This window comes from Corvus cornix, chromosome 5 (genome assembly GCF_000738735.6).
Source record: "Corvus cornix cornix isolate S_Up_H32 chromosome 5, ASM73873v5, whole genome shotgun sequence".
In the NCBI taxonomy this organism is placed as follows: domain Eukaryota; kingdom Metazoa; phylum Chordata; class Aves; order Passeriformes; family Corvidae; genus Corvus; species Corvus cornix.
The window spans coordinates 29,432,364-29,457,834 of NC_046335.1; the positions used below are offsets into that span (position 1 = coordinate 29,432,364).

Here is a 25,471-nt window from a genome sequence, read left to right on the forward strand (position 1 = left end):
ACAAGTTTATGAAGGCAATCAAAGAAAGGCCATTTTGAGATAGAGCAGGACGAGAAAGGGAGACTTCCTCTGTGGATACTATCACTGTGCTCAGGTGAGAATGGTTTGGAAATCTGACTTTTGCATGTCGGTTTGCTTCTTTCTTTTTTCCTTTTTTTTTCTTGTTGGTTTAATAGAGTGGGTATACTGGAGATAAACCCACATTAACCCCTCTGTAATAATATGTGGAGTGCTGTCTCAGAACTAGAATGGGAAGAGGGAAGCTTACGTGGGACAGCAGGATGCAATTTATGAATGTGAGTTTTCAAATCCAGTGTTTTATTCAGTATACTTTCAGTTTGCATCTGTTTATGTACTTGGCACAGAATTATCACTCATTACATTGGGATTGACCATTCAATTCTTTTTTTTATTTTGTATTTTGGAGTATTTTGTATTATTAGATCACCAAAAATGTAACTGTTAGTCAGTGAAGTTGAAAGTATCTTTTGCTGCTTTGGCTTGAAGGAAGAGCTGTGCTCTCAGCTCACTGATGACCTCTTTGTTTTGTGTGATTGTGCTAGAAGGATGTAACTGGCACCTTGCTTTTTTGTACTATTTAAGGATGCCTTGTAACTAATATCATTTGCTGTTCTTCAAGGTAACGAATTCACACATGCAATAATTCACAAGAAACTGAAAGGAAGTTACATGGTATCTCTCTTTCAGCAGTGCTTAGTGAGCATGTTTCATCATCCCAGAAAATCTGTTCAGTCTAAGCCTAATTTTGGAAAAGAAGGAAAACTGTCTGTTTCTGTCTGGAACTTGCTGGATACAAAGCAAGCAATTTAACTTTTTGCCTAAAGACTTGTAATTTGTGTTTGAAAAAATTAATAACCATAAGGGAAATTCAATAGGAGTTGGAATCCTAGGTTTTTCATTTGATTTCAGCTGTCACTGAAGACTTGACTGGTTTCATTTATTGCCTCATGTAACCTCTTTTTATGAATATGCTCTATGTTTCTGGTTTCTTTCTCCTTTGGGAATGCTCAATGGCTGTCATTGTGGATTTTTAGTTGAGTGAAAATGACAACTGTGTAAGCGGCAGTTTTCAAATCCACTTTTAAAGAGATGTGAATTTTCCCAATTCCTTATAGATGGTATCAATCCTCTTGCAGTGCTTTTAATGGGTCTGTGGGGTCTCTTCAGCAGCTGGCAAGGAGTCCATCTGAAAACACTTGTCAGGATCACCATTTATCCTATGCCCATTGTACTCTCTGTGGTTTGCTGCAAAAGTGCTGAGCTATCCCAGCATGGATCCGTGTGACTTATGAGTCTGTTGCATACCTTTATACTGTGCATTAGCCCTGTAGTTGCCTCATGCTGATGTGTCACAAGCACAGGCATGAGCCTGGTGTGTAAAATGGAATGCTCAAGTAAGAGAGGAATGCTTGGTGGAGCAATGTAATTAAGCATGGCGCAAACAGGACATGTCCATCAGTCAAATATGAGCTGTATATTCTGCAACCAAAATGTACAAATAAGTGCTCATCCTTTGGATGGACAGATATTTAGCGTTTTGATCTGTCAAATGCTAACTGACAGGATTATCAAGTGCTAAATAGAAAGCTCTTACTTTTTTCAGTTTTAAATTTGAATTTAGAAGATTTAGATCTGCATTTTTTTCTAATGCTGTTCAAACTAATTTTATACATAAAGACAGGGACAATAGTTTCTGATTTTGAATGTCAGATTACTAGTTTCATTATTACTTTTTAATGCATTTATGCACTTCGACAGTGTTTGTGAGTTTGAAGTATTATGCAGATGCCAGTGAGGTATAAATCATATAAATGACATTAGTAGTAAGTTAGACTAAAGGATATTAAAACAAGCCAAGCAATTGCTTGTTCCCTCTATTTATTTATTTATTTGTTTATTTATATCTTGTAGGCATAAAGTGGGTTTCTTTTGGTTTAGATAGATGTAGCAATGACATTTCCTGATTTCATGTCCTGGGGTAAAAAAATACCTTTAGAAGAAGGTTACCTTGAGTTGGTGTTAACTGCTCAGAGAAATATCAGTTGTAAATAATGTATGTTTGAGCTACCCCCAGTAGGGACTGGATCTTTTAAAATGCTTTCAAAATCTCTTTTCGGAGTTTCAGTATGAATTGAACTTCTTTCTGAACAGAAACTTCCTCATTCTCCTGTCACCAAAAAGAAATTGATCCATTGTCTTTGGTGTTCTACTATGAGTAAGTCTTAACTGAAATGTTGTCTGTCATTGGTACCAGTTTATTTAGGTTTTATTGATATTTTCTGCTTTAAATCTCAAAATGTTGCCTCCTTGTACAACAGAGAAGGCTGAAAAGAATCTGTTTTATCTATAAGTGGGTATAAGAGTCCTTGTTTACAATGGGCAGTTATGCTTGTCGTTTTATATATTCACCAAAAGGGGAGAAAACCTGTGGGAAATAATGAAACCTTTGAAATTCAGCAAGGTTTATTTTGAAATACTACCTCAAAATTTCTCGAAACTGTTTGGGGGAGAAGTTGCAGTCTTTTTTTTTATATAGCCAGCATTTTGAAAGGTAGAGTTAAAGTCTTGAGGCTTGTAGCTAGTGTCTTATTGATGATTACATATTCTAGTATCTGTGAAACTGCTTTAACTTTTTCTGAACCACTGCACAAATTGCTCAAAAATCTGATTTTAAATGTTAATTCCACTGTTACACATACTCAATAGCAATGCTAACTATTTGAATTTTTTTTTCTTTCTGTTCAGACATGCTTAGAGGTTCAAGGATTTATTTTCTGTTTTAATTTCAAGTTTACAGACTGGTGTCTCCCTGAAATTCAGATGACTGTGTATTGGTGGCCCATATGAAACAGAACTATTCTTAACCATGAGCAAGCCTATTTTGTGGATAATTCTCCTTTTTGGCCTGCTCTATTTATCATCTTACTAGAATTGGGATTATACCCCCAGGATGTTGATAAACATTGATGAGTTATAGTCTGAGCACTTACTTCTATGCATGATCTGTTGTATTCAAATAAGCAGGAATTTTTATTGACACCTATATGATGTGTTTGGCTCTCTAATTATCGTACTATTGCTGAAGTGGTTACCTTGTTATCTTGACTTAGAGTGGAAGAACTGGCAAAGCTTGGCAGCTCCTTTGCCTCCTACCAAATTTGGGAGCAATTTTTTATGTGCTCTTATTAGACTAGAATTGCTTGTATCATTTTTCTTTTCTGCCAAATCTCAGCTCAGAGTTTGTCAGCAGGACTAAGTATGTTCTCACGATGCTGGTGAGTGCTTCGAAGAACGTCATTAGTCACTGTGGCTCTGTGCATTGATGCTTGCCTACAGGAGGTGTGGTGACTAAGCGAGGTGCTATAGCCTTTCTAGGTCATCGTCAAGTCAGGCTGCTGCTGTCATTCTGCAGAAGTTTTGCAGCCCTCCCTCTGAAGATCTCCATCTGCGGTTCTGAAGTCCTTGCTGCCCTTGCTAACCACAAATAAGCACAAAGGTTTTGATTCAGTGGTATAGCTTTTCAGATGTATGTTGTCTTCTTTCCCACTGCTGAGCTGGGCAGTCTCTTGCATAATTACCTTTTATTTGAAGAATAAATAGCTCCAGCTGGCTACTGCTGCCGAATTACTGTGTGCAAGCAATGATTAGGTGGTGTTCTGAGTTTTCTTCCTTGTGGTTCTCTGCTCTCAGCACTTTGCCTGTCCTTTGCCAGTACCTTCTGCAGTAGTCTCTTTCATGATCTACTGTCCATTACTTAAAACCTCCTGAAAACGAGTAAAAATCAGTTTTGTTTGCTTGATTCCTTTGTTTTCCCTTACACTGTCCTAATGAGACTTGGAATAACTGTGAGATAGCAGAAAGCTTTAATAAGCACAGGCTTTGGATCCTGTTTGCTGCTTAGTGCGTTTACTCAAGCTGTTGCTGGTGTTCCTTGTGCAAACAGCTGCTGGTGGTTTTAAGTTGATCTTTTGTTTCTCACATTGGTTAAACCTGCCCAGGTGCCCTGTGAGCTGGAGGCTCCCTGTGTTTGTGGCACCAGGAGTGGTGAGGGCTCCCTGGGGTCTGGGCCATTGGGCCCTGGCCCACCAGGGGCATGGACACCTCCGTGGGGATGAGGTCAAGCCCAGGCTGGAGTATCAGCCCACCAGCAGGTGGGGGGGCTGGATCAGGCCTGCTGAGGGGAACTGTGGTCAGGCAGGGCTGTAGGGGTGGCCTGAGGCCAGGCTGGGATGTGGGCCCACAGGCGGGACTGGCTTGATGGGGCCCCCGTGGCCGCCTGGGGGGAGCTGGAGATGGGCCCTGCTGGGGCATTGCGGGCTGACAGCTCCAGGGGTGACATGGGATTCTGGGCAGGGTGGGGGAGCTCCAGGGGGACTGCACAGGGCCAGTGAGGCTGTCAGGGTCCTGACAAAACCTACACAAGATTTTAGCTGTAAAATTAAAATGCCTAATAGAAGAGTTTAAAATGTCTATATGAGGTGGTTGTCAGGTATGCAGAAGACAGGGCTGAGGATATTTTCTAGCACAGAAAGATCATGTACGTGTTGGCAACCTTTTATAACACCATAAAATGTAACTTTCAAAAAATTTGACTAGCTATTTCTTGAACATGCTTATTGTAAACTTCTCTTCCATAACAATGATATGGTGTACAATTTTAATATTTCTAGTTGTATATTGTTGCTGATACTTGTAACATACAATTTTCCTTTTTGGTCAGATCGAGCGTTATGGAAATAACAGCTTGTCATCACTTGTTTGCAGATGTCTTCTTGCTGAATTGTAGCCTACATTTGAAACTTGTCTGAGAAAAGCAGATTACTTCCACTATTCCATTCTCCATCTTTGTCTTTCCTTTCTCCTTTGTGCTAAACAGGAATTAGTATATGAAGAACTTCATTCATCTAATTCATGTGCCAGAGATCATATGGCTTACAGCAACAACAAAAAGTCTGAGACTTTTTCCCTATTGTTTTTGCTTTGTGGCATAATGAGACCTGGTTTTTGGGGTTGGCTGTACATAAAGGAAGAAAATTAGTAGTGCCATATATTAATCCTACTATGAGCACTATGTAAAAGCAAATGGTTTTGTGAAAGTATTTGCTGTGATATGCCATAATCAACCACTTGTTCCATTTGGGAGAGGTTTGCTTGCTGATTTGTTATTTAAGGTAGAAGGTCAGGTCATTCTAATATTATTTCTCATAGCTCTGAAACGAGATTGATCTCAAACTGATTGGGCAGAATGCAGTGGGACTGGGACAGAATCACTTCTCTGAACCCAGCAGTTACCAGCTGATGGCTGTGTGATGTATTGAACTTGGTTTGATGTAAGTGCACTCTAGCTGTTACATTCTGTACTTTTGTATCTTTGTCAGATAGCTGACAATGCCCTTAATAGGCCTGAATTAAACAGCTGTATGTTGATTGCTTTGATGCAAACCTAGAAAATCAAGTATTGTTGGGAGGTGGTGATTATAGCTTTTTATTTATTATTTTTCATATTAAAAAAGGTATTTTTTGTATCAAAATAAGCACACAGTTAACTAGGGAACTCAAGCTCAAGTTACATCTGTTTCTCAGAGTTGTTAGCCCCAGTTTGGGCTACATCTTTACTCAGATGAGTAAAGGCATACAGTTGTTGGTCAGTATGATTTTTCCAGACTATTAAAATTTCAGCTGCATGGATGCATGTCTCTTCTTGCATTTAGTATGAAAGCTGTGAGAAAGGTCACTCTTCTGCAGTATTGAATAGAATGTAGGTTATTGAATAAAGACCAGAGATCCCCTTAAATTCAAGAAATGTAACATATTCGAGCATAAATAAAGTAATTTGAAGTGAGGAGTTTGACAGTGAATTTGGAGTTGGCTTCCAGTTCCATGGATTTCACTAAGGTATGGGTACTTAGCTTCCATTAATGTTTGAAGTGCCAGATTTTCTTCACTGGATGCAAATTAGGTACACCTTAGAGTAGTGTTACAGAAGCAACTGGATAGGATGAATGTTAGAAAACAGTGAGCCGTGTGCAAACTTTAAAGCCAGAAACCTGAATATTTAGAAGTTACACATTTTTACTGTTCATAACCAGGAAATTCAATCTTTACTGGCAAGGCAGAGATCTTTTTCCTAAATAAGTTATTCAAGTGTCACCAACACCTACTACCATTTCAGTTTTTACAAAATAGTATTTAGAAAAGAGTAATGCAGGAATATGACTGTCATGCTTTATCTTTTGCATACAAAGTAAAGCCTGATTATTTTTTATTATGAGCAGGACGTACTGAAGGAATTAATTCATAAACAAAACATATGTCTCTCCAGCAGTTTTTTTGCTGGGATTGGAATGAGTCATGGGTTTGGGAACTGTGCTGGTCTCAGCGCAGTGAGATCACCAGAAGACTTAAGGGTTTTCGCTGTGCTTTCCAGAAAGCAAAAAAAATATTGCAAAGTTAGTAAAACTTACCCTCTTACACTTGCACATGGCCACCTACTTGTATGCCTTTTTGATACTAGGACCTCTCTTCAAGGAGAGCAGTTTCCTTTTATTCCCCACGAAAAGGATTGAAGGGACTTGGACAAAACTTTCTATATTAGTAAAAGTTAACAATCTGAATGTGATGAGAGGGAATGAAGAATGTCAGGAGTGGTGGGGAATGGTATGTTGTTGCCAATTAAGTTTTGGCCTAAATTTGTGTATGGATAAATACCATCATTGAGGGAAAAACTTTGAGTTGACTCACTAAAAGTAGTCCAAAAATGTTTCAAAGAAAATCAGATTTTAAATGTAAATTACTTGAAAAGCAGTGTTATAGCACTAGGAGATGGAAAATAGTCATTGAAAGTGAAGGTGTTCTCCTGTGCACTTGCCTTTTCTGAGATTTTATTTATGAAATATTAGTTTATTTATCTAGCTGAGTTATAATTTATTTACAAGAAGAAATTGAAGTGACTCAGTGCTTCAGTTAATTCCTTCTAACTTTTGTAGGAGCTGTAGTAGGTTTTTAAATACTGTCCAGCAAGGGTATTTTATCTGTATTCTCTAGATTTGGTGCTGTAGTTCTTCAGGTGAGAACAATCAGTGATTTTGTTGGCAGAAATGTACGCAGTCATGTTAGCACAATCACTTTGCACTTGAGCTTTCCTTCCTGACACTTCATGAAATTCTATAAATTTGATTTGTATGGAAACTGATCCAGTCTCAGTCCCTTAAAAGAATCTAATATTTGTACCTCAGCTGCTGGATCCCATGTTTCTGAAATACTTTGTTACAATGGCAGTCAGTGGCCCTGTCTCCACATCTCTTGCATATATTCCCACTTCGATATTCTCTATCTGACAATCTCATTAGGCGGTGGGGTCCTGTACTCCATTTATTAGTAACAGGGCCTCACACAGCCTTATTGCCTCTTTAGGGTGTGATTTTCTATGGGAGTTTTAATTTTCAAAGTTTCTTTTATATTCATTAATATGTCTTAGAGACAGATGCATAGAAATTGAGGAAGAAAGCTTATCCTAAGACTTTTGAAGCATGAACAATTTCTTTAGGGCTTGTTTCTGAAGGAATGTGCAGGGATGAGGGTAACGTTTCAAGAATGAACTAACACAGTGAATTGTAGATTACTGCCAAAAGTAGTATGTATTCCTCCCACAGTCTCACTGTGTTGATACTAGTGTGCAGCTGCAAATTTTAGTATAGGATGAGTGTTCTAATGAATCAGGATATACTGGGAGATGAAGGATGTTGACCCCTTCATTTGGTAACATCCCACAGTTTAACTGACATAAGCTGCTACTGAAAAGCTTCTTTTTGGTTGAGGACAGGACTAGATTTATTTCTCTGTGAAACAGTATTCCTGCCTGTAAGTGGAGGTAGGAATTGTCCTTGAGCAATTGCACAAGTTGCTACTATTACACAGTAGTGGTTAGGTTTTGCACAAGTGGAGGATTTTCATAAGGCTGTTTATACTAGAAAAAGAATGATACGTTTGAGATAAACACATCTGTATCTACATGAATTTGTTTTCTAGGCTGCACACCACAACCAGGGCTGTGTGGCTGTTGGTTGTTTTCCCTTACCTTGTATTCACAAGTCTTAGTAAAGATGCAATATTTCTTCCTGTTGTTGGTACAGAAAGTATTTGTGGAATAAAAATCATAATTCTGTATGGCATATGTTCTTGTTCTTTTGGTTGGATGCCATTTTATCTAGGGGTGTGGCCATGTAAAATATGATGTGGGATGTATGAAGTTCATTTTGGCACAGAATTGTTGCAGAGTATTTGTTGCTGTGGACATTGTCAGTTACTATACTTACGAATTTGATAGGGGAAAATTGAAAATGCCACTCAATTTAAAAATGTGTATTTATCAATCAAGTGTGCATTTGGTGCTAAAATTATCTTTTCATAAGCCTGTGAAGATATATTGAGAGATGATGTTATTTCAGGGTCCATAGCTATGCCTACTGTTTAGAGACAGTGTAAATTATTCATTGTAAAGTTGCAGTTGACGTTAAAGTTGGAAGGGTATCTGACACATTGATTGAGCTGGTTTCTTCTGGGATTTGTTTAAAGGAAGATGTACATTGTATGTTTTGTTGTGTTTTTTGTTTGTTGTTTGGTTTGGGTTTTTTTAAACAGCCCTCTTAGTTTGACATGTGAAATGGGTAGATGCCTAATGACTGTAAGTCTAATTTCTGTGTGCAGTAAGCATGGAATCACTCCTAAACATATGAAGTGAATGGTACAGGGGTTTTGTGTTGTATTGTCCTGTCGTGTCCCATCTCCCTGGACAGGATATTTCTTACACAAATGTAGGTGTTACTCCTTGGTCCACCTTCTCATGCCCTCATATTGGATTGTCTTAGTTTCAGGCATGCAAAATATACACAATTCTGCTAATGTTTTCACGTCAAATAAAGGTATTCCACTCTCTCTTTTCTGGCAAAATGTAAAAACACAATAGAACTAGAGAAGGATGTTTTTTGTTTGCTTGGGCTATTTAGGTTACCGTAACTCTTTCATCTTTCATTGTGCTGTTAAACTGTTGTTCTCAGAATTTAATGTAGAACTGCAAAATGTCACTATGTGTTTTACAGTTATCCCATACACCAATTATTATCACACTGATCTGTAAGAGATATTAATCTAAAACTTAATGGTTTGTCTGGATCCATAAACATGATGAAATCTTTCCCATCCTCAGGAAGTTACTACTTGCTCCCTGAAAGGAGTGCAGAAGGGAAAGTGGTATTTTATTTATTTTTTTATTTTTATTTTGGAAGAAGACTGTCTTGTTCCCAACAGGCTATCACTTGAAAAAATTTCTCCTTACCATCTCTGTATTTGATGGAAACTTTCTAGCTATTAAAGTAGGATAATTCTGCCACTGATCAGTGATTGCAGATTGCTGTGGAAGTAAGTAAGGAGGACTTGAGAGGAGAGGAGAAAAGCCAATAGTTTCCTTTCTAGGTTTTCTCAGCTTTCTGTGAGACTGAACAAGTCAGTCATTAAAAAATCCCAACCAACCAAAACCAAAAACCCCCAAAAAACAAAACACACCCAAAACCCCCCCACAAAATCCCATAAATTTCAAACATTCCAGGTCTGTTTGCAGTTGGGTTTTTTTCAACTGGATTCTGTTGGGAGGGCAGAGCTAAGTAATCAAACATAGTGGGGTCTAGAAGCTGTGGATGACATTTTTGATAATTTCTGAGATGATAACATCCCTTGAACAAAACACTGGATCAGACCATTTTATTTTTGTAATTTCTTAAGCTTCTAGAACACTCTGTTGTTTTGCAAGCTTTGTTGAACTCACCCATTTTGAAGTGAGTGGTGCTTGTAATTGCTGGAGGATTCCTGGAAAGAAGTATGCAGCATGTCAGAAATGTGTTCAGCTTGTGTTATTTGCCAAAAAACCCCCAAAACTGTACTTGTTTAACTGCTGCAAAGCATCAGAACACCGCCAACAGATGGTTTACTACTTTTACATAGTGCTTGTTTTCCCTCAAGAAAAACATTCATATAGTAGTTCATAGAGGTGTGTCTGCTCTTACAGAGATTTTAATATCCCCAGAACTGCATATATTTCATTCTTAAAGGCATGATGCATTTTGCTAGTAAGTTACTCTTCTTAGGCATTTGGAGTGATTGAAAAAAAAAAGCTATTTATACTTACCAGGGAATGTTGATTCACCTTAAATGGATGAAATAAAATGCTTTAATACCTTGATGTTATGTTTTATTGTCTTCTCCCAAGTTATTACTGTGCATTTGTACTTTTCCCCAGCATTAAAGTAATATAAGGGAACTTTTTTTTTCCTGATGTGGGTGTTAAAGGTTGCAGTTCAGGAAACTGAAAATATTTAGCCTGAGAGACCTGACTTTGTTCCTTCCTTCTCTTTTGGGATTTTTAATTTAATGGATGACTGTAATGTGCAGAAATTTGCAATTTGTACAAATAGCAATTATGTGAGGAAAAATGGAAATGGAACTGGGAGGATTTGTAAAACCTTATTTCAGAGCATACTGAAGTACACTAGTTGGAGAAAGCAAGTGGCCAGGGCACTATGTGCCAGCTGTTAGCTCAAACAGTTTTGTGGGGTTTTATTTTTTTCTTTCTTTAAAACACCTTCAGCTGGTACTCTAGGAATAACCTGTCTCTCTGGCAACCTGTACACTAAATTATGAACCCATTAAATGTGTTTTTTCAACTATCAGTACTTAATAAGTCAGAATCTTGTTCCTGTGAGATGTCTTGACAGAATTGGTGATGTTAGTGTGTTGTAGTTATATGAGCTATACTGAAGTAATAGCATTGCATCATGTTTTGTATATTCCTATAGACAAGTTCTGATAGCAATGTAACAGACCCCAACTTTTAACCTGCCTTATTGCTATCTCTCTGTTTAACCCAACAACTAATGGAGTCAGTATACCAAGAAATTTTATACTATCTTGAGTCCCATTTGTTCTTATCAAGGAGAAGTCCCATATGAGCTCCTGTTTTAGCACTTTTTAGTAAGTTTGGTTCTTTGTAGCAAGTTTTGATTTTGAAAAGTTTTGTCTAGATTGGCTCCATGCCATGTCCTCAGTCAGTGATTTCAATATCTGATGAAAGTACATATGACATTTTGGGTTCTGTCTTTGAAGTGCAATTTCATCCTTGTAAACTATCGCTGCTGGGGGCCCATGGGAGCCCTAATCTTACCATCTGCACTTCATACAGCTGACACACAGGAGAGTGCACTATATCAGGGAGCCTGATCTGAGTAAAACCAAAACTAATCACTGTTTTTTTTTTGAGATAGCTTAAAACTGGATTAATTCTTGTCTAGTTCACTGCACTACTGCAGAAGCATTTATGGTGTCATAAGGAAGAGAGGCACAAAAAGAAATCACTAATTTCTGCCAGTACTATTGCTCAAGGTGGTCATGAGTTAAACATCACAAACTGCTGAAAGAAACTGTGTGTGTTCTAAACTACAGCCCTTCAAACTAGGTGCCCTTTCCTTGAGGCACATGGCTGCTCCTTCTCACCAGTATCCTTTAATCACATTTTTTTTCATGATTTTTCTATGCCAAAATATGGACAAACTATGGAACAAGCAGCAATAGCTCAAATGCAACTTCAAACCAGTTGATTTGGGTTTGTGATAAAGTATTAGGCCATATGAATAAGTTGGAACTGCTTTAATGGTGCCTCTGATGCTGTCTCATGTGATATTTGTCATGGGTTAACTAAGGAAATTAAGTTCACATAAGAAAGTAGCATAAGATGTAGGAACACAGAAATGATTCAGAAGTGTATTCTAAGGAGTTGGTATCTTTCTAGTTCTAACTGCAGGAGTGAAAGGAGGCTGTGTTAGGTCTCAAACAATTTTAACTGTCCAAAGTGATGACACACCGAATGTACCTCCTGACTTTTGGTGGGTGTCAATCTAGAGAACTGCTAGTGGTAAAAGACAGAATTGGAATGTAAAACTATTGTACAGTAGAAGAAATAGCCTTAAAGCAGTTAGTACAAAAATTCCCTGTGGAGTTGGAATAATTAGTTATTCAGATGTCAAATGTGGTTGGTTTTTTTTTCTTCCCCACAAAAAGATTGAAGAACATGGTAGATGTTGAATTGAAGCTCTTACCTTTTGCTGACTGTGTGGCAGTAGCTGTATAAGGAGTATTCACTCCTTATAGGTGTCTATAGAATATCTTGAGTTGGAAGGGGCCCATAGGGGTCACTAAGTTCAACTCCTTGCTCCTCACAGGACTACCTATAACTAAACCATGTGATTAAGAGCATTGTGCAGATGCTCCTTGAACTCTGACAGGCTTGGTGCAGTGACCCCTTACTTGGGGAGCCTGTTCCGAGACCTGCCAAGTAGTTCTTTCAGTTGAATCTGGTGCCATAAATAAAGCTGTGAGTCCGGACTTGAGGATTGCATTTCAGAAAAGATGTAGGCTAATGAGAAAAAGTATAGAGAGTTGAGGTGTTGTTTGGAGGAAGAAATCTCTGAGGAATGGCAGAAAAAACTGTTAACAGTCCCTCCTGCAACTGAAAGCCTAAGGTTGGGTATAATAACTGGTCTTAAGATCTAAACACTTCTGAAAGGTCATAAGAATTAAGCTATCCTCTTTAGGCTGATTTGCCATGTTATGCAAAAGTAGTAGTTCTTATTGCTATGAATGTCCCAGTGTCCTGAGGGCAAATTTCTACAAATGCATATCTGGTCTCTCTGTGGCTTAGTTAACATCTGACAGTTCCTAAATTTCTTGGTGAATTTCTGTGAGATTCAAAATGTTTCTGTTTCAAAAGGAGTCTTCCTGAGAAGTTCTTGACTGGCTTTTGGTAAACAGTTTTGCTGACTGGGTGATGCTGCTTAATGTGGTGTTGTCTATCTTTATTTTCAAATTCTTACATTCTCAAAATAATAATGACTTTCAGATTGTGGGACTCTCACAAGGAGAACCTGAGTGGGTCTCCAGCTGTTGCTCTTCACTCAGAAAGACCTGGAGAGGGCTGTACCACCCCTACAGAGATGCCTTTTCCTCCCTGGGGCAACTCCCAAAAACACCTCCAACTTTTCACACTGGTTCCAGGGGAAGGCATATTTAGGGAACACTGCTGCTTTTGGCAGTTAAGAAAATGCTGAAAGAATTAGTGTCCACTGATTCTTGCATTATTACTTTATTAATTTCTTATGAATATAGTCTTCATCCAGAATGATATGAAAACATAAGCAGAAATTAGTTTTAATTTGCTGCAGTTCTTGAATACATAATTGTTTTCTTGCACACCTGTTTAAAGTAATCTACTAACAGTCTGCAGCCATTCACACACAGAATCGCAGAACAGAAATGTTATGTCTCATATTTGAGTTGGATTTTCCCAGATTGCAGTATTCTAGGTTCACTTCAGTATTACATCCTTTTTGTGGGCTGGGATCCATGGTACTGTTTACTAGGACATTAGCTTCTAGATCTGGAACTGCTGTTTTCTTTTCACAACAAGAAAAAGCTTTATGACCTGGAATACACAGTAACTCATCCCTCAATATGTCTCTGGTGCCTTCTTGTGCCACCTCCTACTTAATTTTCTGTACTGTTTGGAGACAGTTTAGGGGCACAGATTCAACCAAATAATACTGCATCTTCTCCTTTTGCTACACCTGGCTTGAGGAAGTACAGGTATTACTTACCATGATGCTCTATGTATGTATTTCACATAGCAGAGCAGAGTACGAAAATGAAAGCAGCTGCTCTGTCTTCCACATGAGAGTAGGACTGGTTCTCATTTACCCATTGGTGGGATTTCATTGATGTCCCTGATAATCTGTCTTTGTAAGTAGATGTTGGGGTTTTTTGCAGGATGTTGGAGGAAGGTGTGCAAAACTTGTAGGTGAACTTTATTTTTTTTTTTTTTAAGGATTGTGTTAGAGACAAAATACACTCAAAGGTACCTTCCTTTTTTTGCATCCCTTTTTTTTTTATTGCCTCTTTATAAATACATATTCCATTCAGAGCTCTGTGTTTTTAGATTTGTAGGTCCATACAACTTGCACAGAATTCAGATCACCTTCCCTTGTAATGAAAGGTTATAGGAATTGCTTAGGGCCTCAGGCTGCCTGCCTCAGGTGAAGAAATGTGTCAAGCATTGAGGTATTTACTGGTTCTGTCTGACTGTAAGATCCTAGTACTGTGCATTTCTCCTCTCCTATTTGTTTTTCCTTGACAAGAAACATCACTTGTTCTCAGGCTGCACAGTATGGTAGCCAGTATGGTCTTTCCTGTTTCTTTTGCTTATTCTAGGAGTTTTTGAGAGATTCAGTGATTCAAACAAGGCTACTTCAAGGTTTCAGTAAACAATGCTGCTAAATTCCCATAACCAAACAATGGCTTGATTAAAAAGAAAGTTAATAAGGCTTGTATTTCTAATTTACAGTAAATTTTGCCATGTGTTGTTTTTGGATTAGGTGGGCTACAGTATAAAGCTTCGCTTAAAAGACAGGAAAAAAGTCACTTCATAGCATGAAATATTCAAGTTTTGCATTTAGGAGCTGCTGCTCTCTGAAGCCTACTTATGTCCAGTTGAGCTTGATTGGGCAGTTTATTTTGTAATTACATATGTAAGTGAAAACACATTTCTTGTTTCTAGTTTGAACTGCTACAAATACAGTTACAGTTTCATAATTCTCGTATTTTGGAATTAATACATTGTTCAAATGACCCAGTCATAGCTGAGAGGTTATTTGGAAAAATAAATTGGAAATGTGACAGCCTGCAAATAACTCTGGAGAATGATTGAGTTTCTTTCCAGTAAACACTTCTAAAAGTCATAAACCCCTGTTAGTAGGAAGTAATAGAATCTTTCTGGCTGCTGCTGTTGTCCTAATCTAAATAAATATCTGTCAAGCAAAGTTAGATTTGAAAATAGAAGGATGACAGAAGATCTGATTTATTTTTTTTTATGTTCAAGCATTTTAAAGATTTTACCTCGACTGCTTTACAATAAGGTTGGTCTACTGATTTGATCCTTGTTTGCAGAGCTAATTAAACTTGGTGTTATTCCTTTAGGATAAAGTAACACTTAAATGTATTGTAAACCAACTTTTGGAACTTGTATGTTCTAATATTTGTTCCTTAAAGATTTATAAGTTAGTTGCCTCGGGTTTAAAATAATTTTTTGCTTTTTCCAGAGTTGTACTAGCTATTTGTTTGAGATGACAGCAAATACAGGATTTTGATGACCTGTAATATTCCAAGTAGTTTAAACACTTCCGGCAAGTAAATACCAGGCAACTAGCACAATAGCAGAAGCTGTTCTTTTGGCAACAGCATCTTGAAATTATTTCCTAAAGTAGATGTCCTCTTTCAGGATAGTGGCTTTATTAAAAGCAGATTTGAGTGCTTGCTAGTGTTACTATTCCAAGAATAGTGGGTTGCTCAGATGATTTCACACTGCAGGCAGCATTTCAGTGGTTAGCCTGTCCTGTGAGCCCATCCCTGTTTGTGATTAAACTAAAGATCCTTGAAAACAGCACGGTTTGGCATACTGAACATTTTTTCCTTTTTTTGGAAACCATTACGTCCTCTTCCATCTCTTGCTTTGTATTTCATTTCTCCTTTCTAATTTACTCCTATTTGAATTCTACTATATGCTGAGGATTAGTTTTCCCAGTTCTTTCTGCATACCTATACCCTCAACAAAGATACTGTAAATCTCCTCTTTTCCACTTATTTGCATAGAGTCCTATGAAACATGTGGGTGTAAAGATAAAGTAGCCATTTGCTGGCTGTGTGCCTGAAAAGAGTCTGAGATTCTGGCTGACCAGAAAACAGTCCAGTTTTTTTTGTACTGAACACGTGGGATCCATTAAGGATTCAGCTTAATTATCTTGGTTTTATTTAATCTTCTTTTTAAGGAATTGCCTTTAATTGCTGTCCCTTCACATGCTCCTACAGGAATAGTCAGCTGTTCATAGAGGAAGTTTTTAGAGATAGAAATATAATGGAGAAGAACTGTAGTAGAGAAAGATGTGAGAAGATGCAAATGAGCAGCGCATTGCAGACACTTTTTCAAATCCACACAGGAATCTGCCCTCTCTGTGTTTCTGTTGCATGCTGGGGACACAGTGTAAATGCTGACATCCTGTTCCATAGTGCTATGATAGGAGTGAAAAATTGCAGAAGGAAAATGGGGTCTTTGTTCAGCCAAAAGCATCATTATAATAATTTGAGTGGAAGTAAATATATGGAACAAAGCATGTGAGGTAGGAAATGTGGTCTCTCTTTCTGGACTCCTAGGTTTACTGAAACCTTTAAATCCCCCTTACCTCTGAAGCGTTAACGTTACAAGCAGTAATGCACTGTCTCAGAGTGCTCAGAGATCCTCCAGTAAAGTTTCTTTAAGGCATTTTATTTTGTATTTGAGTACAAATGGGAGGAAAAAGTTCATGTTCCAATGCATGAGTTCATATGGGGCATGAGTGGAAACTGCTGATGATTTAAATTTGTCCTGGAATGTGCACCAAGAGAAAAACATTATTTTGCAAAGAAATATGCATATACAACATGAAGTTGTCCATGTACAGGCAGTGCTTTGGGTTTTGTTTTCTTGTACGAGGAGAGGGGTTTTGTTGGAGAATGGGAAAAAAATGAGACTTATTCATGTTCCTTGAGGAAGTCTTTTTTTTTTTTTTTTTTTTTTTTTTTTTTTTTTTTTTTAAGTAAAACTGGCCAAGATTGTATTATCTCCAGTTGTGAAAACGAGGAGCATTGGAAGGCTTTACCTTAAGCAAAGGTCTTTTGCATGCATCTACTAGTACATAGGGAGAAGGTTGCTTATTTGAATTCAGCTGCTGATTTTTTGCCTTACAAAAAACAACTTCATCTAAACTATATTGACATCTCAATCTCAGAAGTCTGTTTGTACACAGGCACTATTAGTTATTTTCTTTAAATAAATAGGCTTCTGTGGTTTGTGTTAGTGTCAGTTTTCACATCACATTTGGCAGCTGTGTTAAGTACACACTGTGTTAGATTATTGCGTGAATATGGCATCTGAAGCTGTTTTCAACCAAGTACTGGGAACAGAAGGATCACAATCTCTGCAGCCAGGAGTGCACGCTTCAGTTGGAGGTTCCAGTCACAGCATTTGGTATCTACTTTGCCTGTCTGCTTACAGCTTCTGGTAGATGTATATAAAATGACAAACCAATATCATAAATAGTGACAACAAAACATTGATTCTGAAAGTGTTAAGATGCTTACTTTGCTGGTAGTATGCACACAAAAAATAATGGATCCATGACTCTCTTGGATCCATGATAATATAATTTATCTGTAATTTATTTACATTTCTTTTAAATTGTGGTAAATATCAAATGATCCTCGCAGGCAGAATTATCACATAGTTCAGACCTGAGTATAATCTTCTTCATACCAAGAAAGCTAAGGATGTTAAACTTCTGTCAGCTTTCAAGTCTTAGTAATGCAGAAATGAGTAAATTAATATATGTGTATTGGAGTGTCATTATGTATGAACAATTACAGGTGTCATTCAGCAGTTTCCATGAATGGGGGCCTGTGTACGTATTATAAAACTTCAGAACTAACCAGAGTTATAGGTTACACAAAGAACTTGTTAATGTCCCCTCTGAGTTCTCCCTCCTTTAGTTAGCCTCTTCTGTAAGCTGTGTTGAGTTTTGTTTTGTGGGACACCCATGATTAAGCAGCTTCCCTCCTCCCTCCCTGTTCTCTACAAGGATTTTTTCCTCTACAAATGCGTATGTCTCTCCTGAGACAAGTGTCTCTCCTTAGTCAACTGTGCTGTTTCATTACGAAACACACTGAGGAACTGACCTGGGTCAAAATTACTTAGCACAAAAGTAGAGGTGTGGTTTTGTCTGCGTTGACCCCCATGGTGTCTCTGACACTGTTTCCTTTGCAGTTGCCCAGTTAGTAATTCCAGAGGAGTTGAGGGGATGAGGTGCTAAAGCTGCAAGAGGTGCAAGAGCTGTGCAATCAAGTACTGTCACCAAGAGCAGTGCTCCTGAAGGAACAATTTCACCAAGTCTGAAGCTTTCTCTATCTTCTGTGAACGGGACTTTTTGTGTGCCAGCACAACCACAGTGCTCCTTCCCAATGCCCTTGCACTGCTTTCCCTGTGAATGTGGGGCACAGATCTGAGCTTCCCTCACTTATCAGAGGGGGAATTAATGAAGCTTTTATGCTGCATGAAGTTAAACAGGTTGTTTCTCTGAGAAGATTTTGTGACATACTGAAGTGCTAGCATGAATGGCTTCTGCCCAAAATAAGTCAAGCTAGTATAAGCAAATTTAAGAAGTGTGGAGAACAACTTCAGTGAAGACACTTAAATACTTGGAAAATTCTGCCTCTAAGAATATGAAATTATTTTCTAAATTTTTTGAGGCATTAAAAACTTTCTTTGAAGGTCAGAGTTTTTAATGACTTTGATATAACTTAAGAGTTTCTAATATTGTTTTGTATTTATGATTTTATTTTTAGGGAGCAGCAGTCTGCTATACCTTTGATCTACAATGAATGCCAAATCTGCAATCAGCAAAGAGATTTTTGCCCCACATGATGAAAGGATGCTGGGAGCTGTTCAAGTGAAAAGAAGAACAAAAAAAAAGATTCCTTTTCTAGCTACTGGGGGTCAGGGTGAATATTTAACATACATCTGCCTGTCAGGTAAGATTAATGACTTTTGACATCCAGTTATTTGTTTAGGCTTATCTTTGATTAACTGATTAGCTGGTGTCTGTAGCATAAGGAGCTGGGTGATTCCAATCTTCATAATGTAATCAGAGAATTATAGCACTTATACCTTTTGTCTTGAGGAGCCACGTGCTCTAGGCTATTTTTATTTATATAGTATAATAAATTGAACAGGTGGTTTCATTGTTTAAAAAACCCCTAGGTGTTCTCTCACATCACAGCTGCAGAGTATGAACAAATCGAATAGTTGGTAACAGTCTTTCCTTAGTCAGATTAAGATATTTCTTAGAAGGATGAACTTTTCAGGACATTAAAATGATATACAATGCCATGTTTTTATGCCATGTTTCAATGTCTGCCAACTGAGTGTGTGTGAATACCTTTGGTATTTTAGGGAGATTTAGTCACTTAGGTCTTTAGGTGTATCAGTTGCTCCCTTTGAGTGTATACATCATGCTGGAAGTACAAAGAGTGGCCAGAAGAAGTGTTCTGTGAATCTCAGAAAAGTGCAATTATTTTTGGACTAAATGAGAGTGTTATATGGACTCTTTCGAATTGTGGGTTTTTTTTAAAAATAATGTTAAAACTTTCAAAGCATAGGAGGTAAAACTCAGTGACTCTATTACTGTTCTAAGGCATCACACATCCACCCTGAAAATGGACATTTACTGAATGTTACTAGATGTTATTTGCATACATATGTACAAATGCTTATGTTAAAGTACAAGCTGCAGAGGATATGCACACGGATACTGAGGTCAGTGAGACAAAACAGAAGACTTTTCATTTACAGCTGCTTGTCATTATAGGATCATAGAATATCCTGAGTTGGAAGTGACCCACAAGGATCATCGAGGCCAACTCCTGACCCTGCATTTTGGTAACCCCAAAAATGGCACCATGTGTCTGAAAGCATTTCCAAACACTTTGTGAACTCCGCCAGGCTTGGTGCTGTGACCAGTTCCCTTGGGTGCCTGTTCAGGGGTTTGAACACCATCTGAATAAAGAACCTTTTCCTGATACTCAGCCTAAGCCTTTCCTAACAGTTTCAAGCTGCTCCTTCAGGTCCTATCAGTGGTCATGAGAGCGAAGAGATCAGTGCGTGACCCTCTGCTTCCCCTCTTGAGGAAGCTGTAGACCACAATGAGGTCTCCCCTCAGTCTCCTCTCAGGCTGAGTAAACCAAGTGACCTCAGCCATTCTGCCCACATACAGAGCTTCAGGGAAGGATTTAAAAATTGATTCACCTAGGCTGTTCCCTAGACTTGTGATTGGGATACTCTGTTTGGATGTAAGAATTGTAGGTTTCAGTCTTCTCAAGGTATAGATGAAACTAACCTAGGCCTCCCATCTCTTAAAGAAATGTTCACATCACTAATGTTTTTAAACAAAGCTAAGCTCTTCTTCCTTTGGCAGTCATATTTTTCAAATGTCAGTCCAATTGTTTTTCTAAGTCTCCTTGTAAAGAGCAATCATGTTCTAAATCTGTGCAGTAAGTTTTGGAATACACAGGTATTTGATACCCATGTTCACGATTAAAGGTTAGAGATGTGATCTATGCTTACAATTTTCTGTAGGTGGTTTTTGTTTTGTTTTGTTTTTTGTTTGTTTGTTTTTTTTTTTTTAATTGCTATTCTGGAAAACTTAGCCTTTCTTCAGCTCCCCCATCCCATATGTATATGTATCAGTCAACATGGATTTTAAGACAGTGAGTGGTCTTGAATGCATTTATTGTTTTTCTGCCACAGGATAGCATATTATGAGTAAGGAAGAAATATCAGGTGTCCTGACTTGAGCAGAGTTTGTCAGTTATGATAAGGAAAGGCATTCAGGATCTAAATAAAATTACTTTGTGGCAGACACTACATATTGGTATTGCGAGAACCCTCACAGGTGGCTTGCTGTTTGTGGGGTTTTGAACAGATCTGAGACCAGGTTTTTTCATATACATTTATTTTATGTTACAAAAGCAAAGTATATTTGGTAATTTCAGTAGGCAACAAAGTGAGCAGGGAGAGGACTGCCTGGCTCTGATGTCACATTCCAAATAGTCTGATCAGGAAGATTATGCAATTCAGCAGGGTCAAGTGCAATTAGTTATTTATTCAGGAATCATCAAAGGCACAAAACCGAGCATTGGGGAGCAACTGTTTCTGCCACTGTGTTTAAAAGAAATTGTGACGAGGATAAACTGTAATTTTTGCCTATTCCTGATGGCTGTGAAGCAGTAATGGTTTTAGTTGCAGCAAGAAGTTGTTACAGAAGAAGTTTTTGTTTAGTAAGGCTAAGTTAATGTGGGCATGGCAATTTAGCTGTGCTCTAAACTGTCCAAGACAGACTGTATCTTGGGATAACAGAATACACTTGATTACCTTCCTTTTTTGATGTAATTATGTACAGTGAAGCAGACAGAGTGGTGGCTAGCTCTGGATTTGTGTTTACATTTTGACCAACGCATGCTTTAATGCTGAGTGTTGCAACCTCTCCCATGGAAATGCCTTTACCAGCCTTTGGCTCTTGTCCCATTTTTGCCAGGTTTGCTATGTATTAGGTAAACAAAGTGACTGGAATATCTCTCTCTTCATAGATTTCTTGGACTAATTCAGTTTGGCCTTTGCTGAAAGGAATTTGATCATTTACCCTTTAGAACAGAATTTGTCAGTTGAAAGAACAGAAACTGACTCTTTATATCCTTAAGGGATATAAATATTTGGGAATATAAAATATCTTGTCTAGTTGCAGTTTCAACCAAGATATGGTACAGAAAATGAAGCATCAGCCACTGTGACAGCTACTTCTATTTACTGCTCAGTTTGTAATTGAGAAAATACACAAATTGTTATAACCAGAGTTAAATGTTTTCCTTTCAGTGTCGAATTGAAGTTTGGTGTTGAAAATACATCCTATCATAGTTGTTGTTTATTTGAATTTCTGAAAGCATGGATAGCGATGCTGAGCAGGGAGAATGCCCTCAGGTCTCAGAGATGGGATAGTGAACCATTAAAATAAAAAAACACTGAGCAGCGCAAGATAGGAGAGTAAGGGAGATTCTTCCTTAATATTGGTATTTCAAGTATGTACTGGGTTTTTTAACTTTACAATATTGAATACTGAGTTGGTTAGAAATGAACATTAATGCTCCAAAGAGGTATATCTAAAGCCTGTAATCTGAAACTGGAGACAGATTAAGTTAAGAAAGCTGTAGTGAGACTGCTTGACAGCCTGGTGGAAATCAAGCAGCTGGGTTACCTGCAGCTTTCTAGCGTAGTGTTGGAGCTAGCCAAGTTAAACTGGCAAACAGAGCCAAGACAGATCTTTAAGGAGTTACTCAGCTGAAGAACAACAAGAAATGAGTAGACAGATGGGAAACACAGAGGTGGGGTGGCTGTAGGCAGAACAGAGAAAATGAAAACTGGGATTATTTTGTAATGTATAAGAGGATTTAACACAGAGAAAAGACAAGAAATTCAAAGCTGAAAGTGGATATTTATCACCTCCTCCACACTAGCAGACCTAGTGATAGTTATTGGATCAGATCTAAGTTTTAATTTTGTCACCATTGTCTTATATAATTGAAACATAATTGTTTAAAATAGTTCTTAGCCTTATTTAGAATTCTGAATTAAGTATAAAATACTTAAAAGGTCACTTCAGAAATATAGGTCATTGGCTTCTTGGTTGTGCAGAGTTCTATGTGTGTTATTTCTTTGACACTATCATTACATTTTTTAAATAACTTCTATTATTTAAAAAGACTTTTAATGTCATTATGCATTGGAAATGTTCCAGTTTGTGTGTATGGATGTTGCGCTGACCTTTCAGGATTAAATATCTATTGCAGTGGTGGTGAACTGAATGAACCATATGGTTCCTTTTGAACCTGAATTCTTTTGTGTAGTAGCACTCAGCTTAGTTGCACCAATGTTTCTAGTCCTTCTGCTGAAAACCTTGGGATTAGAGTATAAAGCCTAATTTCTTTAAAACCAAGAGGGAAACATTTTACCCCTGTGGTTATGACTTTTAATAGTGTTCTTTCTTTGCCATCTCCAAATTAAATTAACACTGTCAGTTCAGGGCTTTATTTGAACGGCTTTCATGCAGAAGTACAATCCATCAAGAATGGTGCTAGAAAAGCCAAAAGGAAATGCAAAGAAATCATAAGAAATAATACACAAAAATAAGATGCACGTGCAGGGGGAGAGCCTATTGGGCTTTTTCCCTTCTTTAAAAGTTAACTTTATTGACCATATGACAGACTTGTTCAAAAGATAGGCAGTCAATAATTTAAAAAGATTTTTGCATTTACCACAATAGGCTGCTGGCTTTTGGGTTTTTTTTCTTCTGTTTCTAAGTATACAGAGAGACTGAGACTTGGTTTATGAGCTTAAATAGTTCTGTGGATATCCTCATTTGTACGCTTACAGCTGATACCTAACCGCCATGCTCAGTTACACTTGCAATGGGAGCTTTTGTACTTTGATATTTCGGCTGTAAGGCCATGGTGTCATGAAATTGTTTTTCCAATTACAAATCTGTTGTTCCTCCCATACTGGCTGCTCGTGGAATAGAATGTAACCCAGGATTGACCTAAATCTCTTGCTCCTTTTGAGGTCACTTGATGTGGCTGCCATAATTTCATGGGGAGTTCAAGGGCAGGATAAGTGCAATTGAGTTTTCAGCATGGTGGCTGAACTGAAAATTGGGAAGTAGTGAGAAGGAACTTGTTATCAAAAGAGTTCCGTTTTCTCCTAATGTGTTCTTATTTTCCATTTGAGTTTTACTGAAGTGACAATCTCCCAGGATTTTTTCAGAGTTTTCTTACTGAAGAAAACATCCCATTTTCAGGAGCTTATAGTGCAGAGAATTCTCATGTTTCCTTTTCAGGACATGAGAAACCAAGTAAATGTCATTTTCCACTGACTTTCCAGGAGAATGCTCTATTTGTCTGCCCAAAGGCTGTACTGATGTATTACTGAGTGTTTTGTGGCCTGGGGATAGAGGGTGGTGGTGGTAATTTCCCTCTGTTTAAATGTTGTATTAAGGAGTGAGAATGTTACTTCAGCGTTCATCATACTCACTTTCAATCTGACCCACTTAGATGTCAGACTCTATTGAATATTTGATTATTTATACAACATAGGTCATGACTGACATAAGAGATTTGGTCAGCTCAGAAGAACACACCAGCAAAATGGTGGTCCAGTCTTCTTCAAGCTCTGAGCTGGACTGCTGTTTGCAGACAGCTGCAGGCCAGTTGTGGTGCTTTGCCCAGCCCCATGGACACGGACTGGACCATGGCTGAACATCTGGGCATAGACTAGGATGTTTAGCAATGGCTGCTTGTTGCAGATGTTGGCTTAAAGATTCATGTTCTGTCCCTCAGAGGAGTTAGATGTCAAGCATTCCTGTTCTGGATGGGTTCCTTGAATGTTAACCATTGGTATAAAAAGTGTGGCTGCTGCCATCACTAATTCTCTGCCTAACACTTTAGCGTTTTATCTGAAAATATCTGATAAAACTTCCTGATTGCCAGTGGAGAAACTACTCCAGAATTCAGTGGAGAGGACTTTACAATGCAGAAAACACAGAAGATAAATGTACTATTCCTTGTTAGCTCTTTTAGTGTCAAAGTACAGACATGTTGGATACTTTCTTCAGTTGGCTACTGATCCTCTAAAACTTTCTTGTGCAGAGTCATTGGCTGCTTTTGCTTCAAGTTACCCAGGGATAAAATCTACACAGATACTGTGCAAAGTTTGCTTTCATGTTGACTAAGTCAAAGTTGTACAGTTTGCTAGCGTGGGTGGAGTTAAACTGATGTAACATTCTGTGGTTTCCACATACATGTCATTAGATTCCAGTCTCATGGCAACCTCTTTGTGTTTATTCCTGGAGTCCCATGGAGTGATGCCTCTGACTGCCTTGTAAGTGCTCAGTGAAATGTTTTATCATTGCTCATGCAGCTGGGCTGGTGCAAATGTGTGCACTAGAATCTCTGGCCATGAGAAACAGTAACAACTTCAGTTGACCTTTATTCATATGAAACCATTACAACTAGTATTATAGTTGTAAAAAATAAAGTACAGTGATGAAGATGCTATGAGGAGAGCCTTTTTTTTTTTTTTACTGGTAAAATAGTGAGTCATTGCTACAGCTAGCTCTGAAAAGTGATATAGTTTGCTGTTTGGGAAGAATCTGTGGAAGCGTGCCAGGAATGGCTTTTAAGGTGACTGGTTTTGCCTTTAGGATAGCAAGATGCCCTGAGAAATCACTTTACTTTACTTGTAGAGATATAGACAGTTTGTTTCTTTTTAATGCAATATTACATAGGTTAATTTTTTTCAGAGTGTCTTCAGCACAGAGGGAAAATAATCAATTATATATTTTCTGATGAATAAGCTACAACTCTTTTTTTTCTTCATTTTACTGCTAGGTATCTTTTGATATGCTTAGGTGTGTGTTGGTATATACCTGTGTAAAGTGTAACCATACTAAATTCTTTAATTTTTATTTAGTCTTTATACAGTAATTGTTTTTACTACCAGTAAGTAAATATACAGAGGTGTTGTCAGCCTTCATATGCTATTTCCTGTCTGCTTTAACATTTTTTCCAACTGTATTTTTTTGAATTTTTCAATTCAAAAAGCTGGGAAACAATTTTCTGGATGTATACAGTGCACTGTTTGTATAAAACTTAGTTGATAATTGGAGTT

The 25,471-nt window shown here is 37.9% G+C and overlaps 1 protein-coding gene across 3 annotated transcripts in view; it reads left to right on the forward strand.

Moving 5' to 3' along the window:
- The window catches only part of STXBP6 (syntaxin binding protein 6), a 94,892-nt gene that overhangs the window by 17,028 nt on the left and 52,393 nt on the right, over nt 1-25,471 (forward strand). For all 3 annotated transcript variants that reach the window (XM_039552790.1, XM_039552789.1, XM_039552788.1), the window contains one exon: nt 18,547-18,732. In XM_039552790.1, coding sequence (XP_039408724.1) covers nt 18,579-18,732 — 154 coding nt within the window. In that variant the 5' untranslated portion in view covers nt 18,547-18,578. The remainder of the gene's footprint in view (nt 1-18,546; nt 18,733-25,471) is intronic.